Genomic DNA, 11,982 nt, shown 5'->3' with positions numbered 1-11,982 from the left:
GGTGCGTTTCTACAGCCTCGTTATAGTAACCATGAATACCAATCTCTGAATTACTGGTTACTAAACATAAATATCCTATAAAATTTAATATATTTCTTTAATTTTTAATACATACATGAGTTAGTAGTTCTAAATTATGAATCATCCTACCTGTGATATTACACTTTTCCTTATAATATCATCACTCAAGTGAACAACATTAAGATCATGTAAACCATGTCATCCTATCTTACTGTGAAGATACTTAGTTATGTTATCTAACATTATAAAAATATCATCAAATTCAAGTCCTTTTATTCACATCACATGGTCACGACGATCTGGTTCTTCGTTATATAATGTTCTAAAATTTGTCGTACATATAGGATGTACAAACCGTGATATCAAGGTATCAGTTCCTCCTTCCCAAGGGACAGTTTCATTAAAATTCTGATAGAATTAAAAATTAATTATTAATATTCTAACAATCATATATGTTAAATACATTATAGTCAACGATATATACCTGAGCGAATGTAGGGGTGATTCCTTGATAATTATAAATGTCATCAGCCCACATCATTGTGCCACTTCCTTGTACTCCAGCCTCTAGATTAACAGCCTAAACAAACATACAAAATTTTATAGAAGCTGTACAAAATATAGTATATATGCGCAATATTGAAGCGTTCAAGGGGATATAAAGGTAATGTACATCACATACACGTGTACTCTCATGCAACAAAATACAATTAGATTTAATAGTATAAGCTCTTTTATTCATCATAATAGATTGGAAATTTAAGTGTCTTACGAGGGTGAGTAGAAAGTTACCCGCTCTGTCGGTGTAGAATTTATTTTAAGCAATTGTCAAAAAAGACATACATCATTTTTTGACATAATCACTCAATTTCTGTATACACTTTGTCCATTTGCTGAAGGACCTTCGTATTTTCTCATTAAAAAATGTTTTGGGCTGAGCTGCGAACCACGAATGCATCGTCGTCTTCACCTTTTCATCAGCTTTTTCGGCATCCATCTCGCACAAACTTTTTAAAACCCAAATCTGTCGTGCGCTATTGCATAAGCAGAGCCGTGGCTGATTTGCAAATGATTTGCCACATTATCCAGCGTCACTCGTCTATTCCATAGAGCATAAGTTCATGAGCACGTTCAATGTTGTCATCGTGGATGTGGACGGGCGTCCAGCTGTTTTTTCATAACACTTGTGCGATCTTCTTTGAACTTTTGTGCCCATTCAAACACACTTCGTGACAAAACACTTTCTCCATAATGTGCATTAAATCTTTGATAAATATAGGCATCAATCATAACCTTCGACCACAAGAAACGAATCACAGCATCCTGCACTGTTTTCCTGCAAATCACCATTGCAAAGCGCCATTACTCCAGCAACGGTCACAAACGAATTGACGTAACACAATGAAACCTACGCAGCAGCACTGAACAGATATTGACGTCATACGAAGAGTGCAGATGGATCAATACGGTCGACAGAAGTTTTAACTATCTGGAGTGCGGATAAATTTTTACCGAGAGTCGTATAGGAATCTATAATCTGTAAGTACACCTTTGGCTGAATGGAAATTTCTCTTACATATAGTTAAAAATGCAGAAACAGTGTATTGAATTGGAAAGTGATAAAAAATAAGCGAAGTTTCGAGGTTGCATGTGATTGCATGAGTACACAGGACGTTTTTAGCGAATAAAAAATAATTTTGAAAGACACGAGACTTATCTTGTATTTTATGCACTCTCTGTGTCCGAATCTCCAGAAGCTCTCTATCTTATGAAGTGTTTTAGATTAGCCGGAAAATTTTGTATGTACATGCAAGAAGTATACGATCTAAGTGGAATATTCCATTATTCTCTTGATACAACAGAAACGAAATTTACAGAACTTCTCAGAAAGTTGGTTTATTATTACCAAATTAATAGAATTAATATACGTTTATCATCTTTACATACCTAAGTCGTGGAGGTTTATCGTGCGTAAAAAATTAGTGTCGTTTCAAAGTTACATTTCGTACATTTTAAGCCTATAATTTGTAACGTACAAAACAATGTAAATTTGAGCTGTTTCTTATCTCCACAATAAGAAAATCCAACTTTACGTTTTTTACACAATGATATTTATGGAACAGTAATATCATATTATTGCATCGCTTGGAGAATGAAGTCAAGGTACGATGTGACCCTAGTGTAAACGCTGGGATAGCCAGCTGTGCTGCACTTATAAGCGTAAGACATAATACCTATTAAATACGAGGTTAATTCATGTTGTATCAGCAGTGGTCCGCCGCGGTCGTTAAAGGATCGTTAAATTTTTAATCAAAGATACTGAAATATATCGATTGAATTGTATTGAAATTATACTTATATACAGTAATAATCTTCTATTGATTTGTGTATAGAAATACTCCAATTTATAATGTACATGTTATATGTATTTTGAGCAAAACTAAGATTGGAAGGAAATTAGATTAAATACCATAATGAGGTGTGAGAAGTGGGAAAAACTATGGAATTGTGTTTATCTATTATTTCTAATGCTTAAGACGTCGATTTGATGTTAATTCGAATTGACGTGTCTTCAGATACCGTATAGTTTGTAGTAACTCTGTAACTTAATTACCGTACAAGAATCTCCACCCTGAGCATGTTCGGCGCATATTATACCATCAGTGATATCAGGTGCATTAGGAAATTTGGAATAAGCTATTTTGCATTCGGCGTTCTTAATCACTGGCATTTGTACTTCCATTAATGCATTACGTCGTGGTCGTCCTACGAAGAAAATAAGAAAGATATTTAAGACTGGAACTGTTTAATTTTATTATAAAATTGATATCACTTACTATATCTTAACGCTCTTCATCCAGCAACAAAGGGGTTATAGCCGACGAAGTTGCTCTTTCGTAGGGGCTCTTTCGTACAAATGGGATATACGTACCCTGAAAAATAAAAAAATAAATGAAAATGCAGGAAACGAATGACCAAAAGTATGAGAAAGAATTGTACACGCTTTATGACACAATATATGTGTACAGTAAGAAATTTCAGGATATGATACTTCAGTAATACTCAATAGCATATATATATATTTGAGGACTTACTTGAAAATGGCACCTCCTCCACCAATCTAAGAATGGCAATATTATGATTGTGTATGTTTTCTATTCCATCCATATGTGCACAATGTGCTGCGGTCAAAACATGCCTAGCCGATATCAGGGAACCTCCGCACTTCCATAGTGGTTTGTCTGGGTTTCGGGGATTACGAAAACCTAATGCAGCGATCCATGGCCAAGCGCCTAAAATGCAATAATCATAGTTGTTAATATACATAATTTTTTCTCACATAACGAGTAACAACGATTATTACCTATTCGATATTCGATCATACTGCAGACGATAAGTACATACGTACAAGTACTCTGAAATAGAGATTTGATAAAGACAGAAATTAAATTTTTATTCCAGTGGAATACAAATTATTAAATAATTCTATATAATTTCTATTTGAACTATACTGAACTATAAAGTTCAAACGTGTAATTTCTGCCCTAACAGTTTTTGATCTCTATCCATATTATTACTCCTATATCAATTTTTTATTTCAAGCAAAAAGATACTCTTCCTAACATGAAGTAAAAGAAAGAAATAATTCAAGTTAATAAGTAAAGTTACTACCGATAAAATCATAGCATTATTATTTAGTCTAATTGAAATGTACATTGATGTGCTGTTTAATGCCTTTAAAGTTCATTCTTTGCAGTAAATGGCTTATTATTAATCGGAAAGAAAGACATAAAACGTACCAAGTTCAGCTGGTTTACCATCGACCAGCCTGGTATGAGAGACGTTGCTAAAACCACAGTATGGTGGTCGCCAAGCCTTATACTTATACACAGTTTTTATTAAAATTTCTCTCTTCTCTTTGTTTGGATCGTCCGGACAGCAAACGATCGTAACATTGCCCTGGTATCTGCACACTGATCGTCTATAAAAATCGGTGGCTGTACGGTACTGTATCTGCCATATTTCTTGCAGAGGTTTACATTTTCTGTAGTCAAGGCACCTGCCTTCTTGATTGTCCGGTGTGGTACATTCTGGATTAAACAATTTTAAAACATTTATACAGTTCAAAGATGCGTAAGAAAGCGACACCGATTACTCAACTTTCGAAGTAAAAAGCCGATCAAGTCCACCGGATTGCCCTACAGACACGTATTAATCCGTAAGAGTTAGTCATCATGTTGATAATAATTATCTAAAGAAACTCACGTGAAAATATAAAATTTTAATTGATTAGATATTGTGTTAGCCATACTTAAGAAAGAAAATGAAAATGAATGAAATGAAAGAAAAGGACTACCTTCAACCTCATTTTTTAAATAAACACTTTGTCAGTTTTGCGGTAAATAAATTCTTAGGAATTCAGGACAGTTTTTAGTGAATCATTTTGTTTCGACCGTTCGCGGAGAGACGCGATCGCGGGATAGCACGTCAACGAGAGTTGTAAGTTCCCGTTACGATTAAATAATCGACGCCACGAATTGATCGATCCCCTTATTTCGATTATGATAATAAGGGTAGTTCAATGAAATTCCACAGAATTAACACAAATAAATTAATGTTTATTTCAACAACTTATTAACTAGAAAGATATAAATGGAACAAAAAAAATGTAACTGCGTTTTGGTTGATAAGTAATGCGCGACATACCACATGTGTTGACGGTTCGACTTCTCGAAAAGTTCTGAACGCCTTTCGATTTTTTTCGTTTTTTCTGGAAGGCGACCCCCAATACGTTCGGATCACGCCACATTCTTTTACGCGAGGTAAAATACGGGCCACGAGTCGACGTTTCTGGAAGTCGCCCTGCTTAATGAACCATGCGCTTGCCACTACAATGTTTGTTTGCCGGGCAGACGCGACGATCCGTCTGCGACATTATAGTGCCGCGATCGATAGTTAAGAATATGACCTATGGTAAGCCGCATGGCGTAACATTCTCCCCCCGTTGAGAGGGTACCGATCAAACTAGCGAGGTGTGTTTGAAGTTCCCATCTTATTTCGTCTCGGTGGCTAGTTGTTCGGGTTTCTCGAGATCGGGTTGAATTGGCAGTGGGACAAGCCTTTTGACGCCCCGATCCAAAATGCTCTTTGCCGTCTGAACTGTAGCTGTCCGGATGACACCATCGGCGCCTGGATGAACCTTGATAACTCGACCCAGAGGCCAATGCATGGAGGGAACGTTGTCCTCTCTGAGGATGACGATTGTGCCCTTTTGGATGCTGTGTCCACCCTTGCTCCATTTATTGCGGTTGGTTAGCTCGTTCAAATACTCCTTATGCCAGCGGTTCCAAAAATGTTGTTTAAGCTGTTGGATATGCTGCCATTTGGAGAGTCGGTTCGATGGAATGTCTCTGAAATCTCGATCACGTAAGCACATTAATGAATCGCCAATGAGGAAATGTCCGGGAGTGAGGGCTAGGAGATCATTTGGATCGGTGGAGATAGGAGTTAGCGGGCGGGAATTGAGGACTGCTTCTATTTCTATGATAAGAGTATTACGGTGTTAAGCTCATATGTTTCTGTTTCTCCACTCGCGCTGCGCCATAATATCCTTTGATATTTCCGATCCTCTGGTCGTACGAGGAATTGCCGATACATTTTCTCGATGTCGCCAGTGAGTACGTACTGATGAGCGCGGAATCTAATTAATATACAAAATAAATTGTGAATTGATTCGAGAATATAGGACTTCCCCATTTTCATGATTATCGTGATTTTTGTATAAATATATTTTTTAAGATACTAATAATTAGGTACTTATAAATTAGTATTATCAATTATTTTGCATTTATAATTCCGCCTCTAGTATAAGTGTTAATTGAAAACTAACTTTACGTTTCAAAAAGTACTAGCAAAGTCGTTGAGTAACAAGCCACTGATGCTAACACAAATAGCATTGTCGTAATTAAATATTTCTAAATATTCATTTTTCATTTTGAACCTGTAGAAACAATTTATTATATATACTATTAGCTAAGTAATTGCATATTTAATTAAGTCGAAATATAAAACTTAGTTATTTTAATAATTTAGAAAATAAAAAACTGACAAACATTTCAATTTAATTTATGGTTGGAACAAAAGACAGTTATTTTTCATTAATTGAAATATTGCAATGCAGAGTACTTTCCAAAATACGCCGAGAGTATTCCTGATGGTGAAACGAGCGTTGCTTCATCGAACGCAGCTAAAGAAAACAACATCTATGTAGTTGGTGGTACGATGCCTGAAATAGAGGGCGATAAATTGTACAATACCTGTACTATTTGGGGTCCCGATGGAACTTTGATAGCAAGACACCGAAAGGTAAGTAATATATTCCTTTATGGCTTTGAATTTGAAAATATTGGGGTGAAGAAAGTGACTCTATCTAGGAATAATTTAGGAATATACATATGTACATACGTATACTATAACCAATTCAATAATTTACGGTTTATAAAATACGTTATGATACGGGAAACGCCCATTTTTGTTGTAATGTATAATATAAATTTTTCACATACGAAAATACTTATTTTTTCTCCTTTTTAAACATTATTAAATGTTAAGATTTTTTAATAAAAGAAAGTGATAAAAACGCTGTCAGTTATTAAATAAAAAATAATTAAAGTTTAGGAGTTGGTAACTTTGATATTAAATTACAAAAGTTGCAGCAATAGAATTAGCGACTACATTTTTATGTTATTAGGTACATCTATTCGACATCGACATTCCTAATAAGATTACTTTTCGAGAGAGTGATTCACTCAGTCCTGGTAACTCCCTAACGACGTTCGATGTGAAGGGCTGCAAAAAAGGTATTGGCATTTGCTATGATATTAGATTCGAGGAAATGGCACGCATTTATCGGAACAAAGGTACAGTAACTTAATCGATCAATACTTAACTAGCAAAAAATTAAATATCTTTCTTAAATATATTCTATATAAAATTAATATAATCTGTAACTCTGTATAAAAAGAAGCTTAATTTAAAAAACCAGTATATTTGCTGAAAATGAAACAAATAAAAGAATTAAAAGCACAATAAGAGGACTGTCCTCGCATATTCAGAAATGATGGAATGTGAACCGTGCAACTACGAAGTTAATTGGTATTCGGTGGCTTCATATTTCCTGCTTCTCTGGGTTAGGTAGCCAAATGCTGATATATCCAGCGGCATTCAATATGACCACTGGACCACTGCACTGGTCATTACTTCAGCGTTTCAGAGCGAATGATAATCAATTATACGTTGCCTGCATATCACCGGCTCGTGTTCCTTAAGCAAGTTACATCGCATGGGGACATACACAGTTGACCCATCCCTGGGGAAAGATTCTTTACGATTTGGAAACTCAAGAGAATATGGCAGTCACCGATATCAAAAAAAAAAAAAAAAAAAAACTGGCGAACCGTGTGTTACCACAACGAGACCCGCGATGCTATTTGTCGCTTTAAATTGTGCCGCAACTCGTTTTTGAGATCTTTGCCAGGGGCGCGTTAAAATATGCTGAAAATATATTTCTGGCTTTTCTGGGGTTTAACTGAAGTACGATAAATAACGTTGTTAAACATATGTACTTATGACTTACAGAGTAATTGAGTGTACAAAATATATAGTATACAAAATAGCCAGCGATTTAGGGCTTTAAAAGATCAAAAGAAAAGAAAAGAAAAGAAAAGAAGAAAGATAATATGTTGTGGCAGTCTAAGTCGATCTAAGAAAATAGATAAAGGGAGGGAGGGGCAAAGCTAGTTAATCTGGAAAGAATCCAAGCGTCAATTTCAAGCATTTACAGAGAATCAAGCGGGCTGGTTAAAGTCGTGAGTTGAGCAATTATCCCGCGTTAGGTTCAATCAGGTTAGTCCCACGCGAAATTGATCTAACCATGCGAAAACGAGTGTATTCTGATTTCTGTCGCAGATACTTCTGGCTAGTGCAGTACCTACACGGTGGTTGTTGAAATAGCCGCTTCTCATCTATTTTCCGCAGCGCGGACATCATCCTTTGATCCCTTACGACTAACGAAGTTTTCGAAGATGTACGGCAGTTTGAGATTCTACTTGAAAATGATCATGATTGCGGTCTGTGTGCCGTCTGCTCTTCTTTTTGTCCTTCCGTTAAAGACTGGTAAGTTGATACTGATTAATTATGCGATCGAAACCCTATATAATGGCTACAAAAATGCCGCTAATATAATATTCCTTCTTTCTTGTATCTGCCTGCCTCTCAGGTCGTTTTACTAATTACAATAAGTAATTTCGACATGATATATACATTACTACATAAGTTATATATAAAACATGTATATTATACCCTTGCCTACTGACTGATATGAATTTCTTTCGGTCTCGAATGCGTTAAAAGAGAGCGCAAAGAAGTCGAAATTACTTATTGTAATTAGTAAAACGACCTGAGAGGCAGACAGATACAAGAAAGAAGGAATATTATATTAGCGGCATTTTTGTAGCCATTATATATGGTTTCGATCGCATAATTAATCAGTATCAACCTACCAGTCTTTAACGGAAGGACAAAAAGAAGAGCAGACGGCACACAGACCGCAATCATGATCATTTTCAAGTAGAATCTCAAACTGCCGTACATCTTCGAAAACTTCGTTAGTCGTAAGGGATCAAAGGATGATGTCCGCGCTGCGGAAAATAGATGAGAAGCGGCTATTTCAACAACCACCGTGTAGGTACTGCACTAGCCAGAAGTATCTGCGACAGAAATCAGAATACACTCGTTTTCCCATGGTTGGATCAATTTCGCGTGGGACTAACCTGATTGAACCTAACGCGGGATAATTGCTCAACTCACGACTTTAACCAGCCCGCTTGATTCTCTGTAAATGCTTGAAATTGACGCTTGGATTCTTTCCAGATTAACTAGCTTTGCCCCTCCCTCCCTTTATCTATTTTCTTAGATCGACTTAGACTGCCACAATATATTATCTTTCTTCTTTTCTTTTCTTTTCTTTTCTTTTCTTTTGATCTTTTAAAGCCCTAAATCGCTGGCTATTTTGTATACTATATATTTTGTACACTCAATTACTCTGTAAGTCATAAGTACATATGTTTTACAACGTTATTTGTCATATTTCAGTTAAACCCCAGAAAAGCCAGAAATATATTTTCAGCATGTTTTAACGCGCCCCTGGCAAAGATCTCAAAAACGAGTTGCGGCACAATTTAAAGCGACAAGTAGCATCGCGTGTCTCGTTGTGGTAACACACGGTTCGCCAGCTTTTTAAAAGCGCTCTCCGACTGCGTTTTCCTCTCTTCCCTGTCTCTTCCTTTTTCCTTAACAAGCGAAATCATTTTCGCGAGGACGAGAGTACGGAAATGACGTACTGGCAATTTTGTTTTGTGATAATACAAGCAGCTCGGTTTCAGTGAATTAAACTTGGCCCCAAGCTTCTACTTATCTACCTTCCTTTCCTTTATTTTCCCTTCTATATCGGTTTTGCGGTTTTCCACATTTCCATCACAATAAACCATGTTTTTTCTAGATTTTACATGTTAGCCAATGATTCACGGCAAAAGCGTCGACTGTAAAAATATTTGTAGTTGCAATAGCAAGAAGTATGTTTTCTCAAATAGAAAATATTGGGAGCGTACACGCTGGCAAAACAATTCATGAATAGCTCGTCCTCTGCTTGTTATTTGTTTCGATACTGTTAGCAAACAAATTCATGAAACATACTGGTATAGCGTAAAATGAACATAAAAGTTTTGCGTACACTTGAGAGCTGAACTTTGGTTGTTATACGTATATTATACATATACGCACACAGTTATGTATATGTATATATATATAGAAAATTCCATAGAACTTTGAGCTTAATAACATATTAAAATCATTAACATTAAGGAGGTGAACTTTACTTACCAATTACCAAAGTTTCTTCCGCCAAATAATACATAAAAATTGAAAAAGATAATGTAACTAGTATTAACTTTTTTTTGTGTTATAATTTGAATCACTCGATTTATCCGACTGAGGATGGTCGATCGCAATCTCAATTTATACGTATTCTCATCGCATGAAATAGATCACATGAGGGATTTTCAAAAGTCGATGGAATATTAATCGCGATTAATTATTTGTAGGTGTATTCTGTGCGGCTAAAGCAGTCACCTAATGAATTATTGAGTACCAGGAATGTTAGCGGTAAACAGGATTGCGGCTATGAATGATTCTCTAATGTCTATATTAGAGATGAATTTGATAATTTATCCTCATAATATGCAATCCGCTTTTAAGTGGAAATCATAATTAACAATTTCTGTTTGATTAAATATGAAGAGCAGATAAATCGATACGCTTAAATCAATATTAGAATTTCTTAACATTTTTATCAAATATTTTAGCACTGTAAAAGCGTCGTAGTAGAGAAATATTAGGTTGTTCCAAAAGTTTCTTTCGTTTTATAAGAAAGTAATAGATGTACAACATTTTTCGTTTTATATTATTTTATTACGTGTGATCCACCTTTTCCAATTTAATGTAAAATAATATAGAATAACATAAAACAAAATATGTTGTGCATCTGTCATTTCTTTATAAAACGAAAGAAACTTGGGACAACCTAATAGGAATTTACTTTTATTATCCATTATAAAAATGGATTGTTAATCCTCTAGGAGATACGAACAATATAATTGCAATTAATAAGGAATAAGCTAGCATAACTTAAACCAGCTTTTGCAGAAAGCTATTAGCTAAAGATGTTTATTAAACAATGACAACATGAATTTTCTTAAGTACCCCATTTGGTACTTAATCTACTTCGTAAGTACCGTGTGTCCTAGCCTTCAAAGGATGCAATTTTAACCAGAATGTTTCACATTACTTACCCGTATTATTTCCTTGTAATATAATTTATATTTACATTATCTACGTTACGTTACATTCTACGCGTCAATGTAATGTGATTTTTATTTCTAATCGAAGTTATTCAAAATTTGTAGTATCTCAATAAAAAATTAACAGCCTGCAAAAACTTCACAGAAGCATTAGTATCTTCGAAACTATTGAATTCAAATGGCTAATATTCCTTAACAATATGCACTCGACGACGTTTATCGAGAGAAGTATGTGGCGTAATAGTTAAACTTTCAATTCATATACATATATCGTTTATGAAAAAGTAGTCATTCTGCTTTTGTGATCTGTGACACACTATAAATTCTCATAAGCTAACTAACGCCTAATCTTCTGTAACGTATTAATATAATATAGGTATGTATATCTCGACTTTGAGCAACCAATTGGTGCTAAATAAGCTTTAGTACATACTTCTTACACATAACAAAAGACCAGTTAACATCTCTGCTCTTAAAAGAAAAACGAAAGAAGCTCTGAAAAGCTGCAGAGTTCAGGTCGAATAACACCAGCTCAGATAAATGACCCTCTAACTTACCTTTGTCCTCATCGACGTCGGTGATTTTAAAGCTAGTTATAAAGTGCACTTCTCAGCCAGCGTCCACGGCAGTCAATATTATTTAACGGGTCTTAACGCGATGTAAAAAGGGAAAAAGGAGGAAAGAAAGAACAGGGAAGCAAAGGGAAGAAACGAATTTTTCATTTTCTCGAAACTGGATCAAGTTTCAGGCTGCTCGCCAAAGAGTCTGTAGCTAACGAGACAAGATTAAACAAACCACGCTTTAAAATTCCCACAGAACTATAATAATCCTCGAAATCAATACGATTCGTCGATCCATCGCCTGATTAAAAAATGAGATAGGATGAAGCTCACTAGTCGGCCTTTGAACTTTCAATAGCGCTTACGGCTCGTATACTCTAGTTTGAATGCTACAATGTAAGCCAAGTCAGCTGTAACTAGCGTTCGCGTGATTGTCGCTATCTATTATTCACGCGTTACACGTTCACCAGACAAACGCGTCTACC

General features: G+C 35.5%; 2 protein-coding genes across 3 annotated transcripts; one reads left to right on the top strand and one right to left on the bottom strand.

Annotated features, from left to right (window-relative positions):
• The first annotated feature begins 1,428 nt into the window (after window positions 1-1,428).
• LOC143303627 (omega-amidase NIT2-A-like) lies at window positions 1,429-11,697 on the top strand. 2 transcript variants are annotated; one of them, XM_076624631.1, is made up of 4 exons: window positions 1,429-1,560; window positions 6,203-6,387; window positions 6,773-6,941; window positions 10,182-11,697. In XM_076624631.1, the coding sequence occupies exons 2-4, from the start codon at window positions 6,304-6,306 to the stop codon at window positions 10,211-10,213; spliced, it is 285 nt and encodes a 94-aa protein (XP_076480746.1). In that variant the 5' UTR covers window positions 1,429-1,560; window positions 6,203-6,303; the 3' UTR covers window positions 10,214-11,697. The 2 variants fall into 2 exon arrangements, with proteins under 2 accessions (XP_076480746.1, XP_076480745.1); XM_076624630.1 differs by lacking the exon at window positions 10,182-11,697 and adding an exon at window positions 7,216-7,596.
• Window positions 2,593-5,601, bottom strand: LOC143303680 (venom serine protease Bi-VSP-like). The gene is made up of 5 exons (XM_076625065.1): window positions 3,822-5,601; window positions 3,386-3,437; window positions 3,117-3,314; window positions 2,859-2,954; window positions 2,593-2,787 (listed from the first exon to the last, which is right to left on the bottom strand). The coding sequence occupies exons 1-4, from the start codon at window positions 3,840-3,842 to the stop codon at window positions 2,875-2,877; spliced, it is 351 nt and encodes a 116-aa protein (XP_076481180.1). The 5' UTR covers window positions 3,843-5,601; the 3' UTR covers window positions 2,593-2,787; window positions 2,859-2,874.
• Window positions 11,698-11,982: the final 285 nt, after the last annotated feature.

Source organism: Bombus vancouverensis, chromosome 15 (genome assembly GCF_051014615.1).
Source record: "Bombus vancouverensis nearcticus chromosome 15, iyBomVanc1_principal, whole genome shotgun sequence".
Taxonomy (NCBI): domain Eukaryota; kingdom Metazoa; phylum Arthropoda; class Insecta; order Hymenoptera; family Apidae; genus Bombus; species Bombus vancouverensis.
The sequence above is the reverse complement of the archived record's forward strand: the minus strand, read 5'-3'. Positions and strand labels throughout refer to the sequence as shown.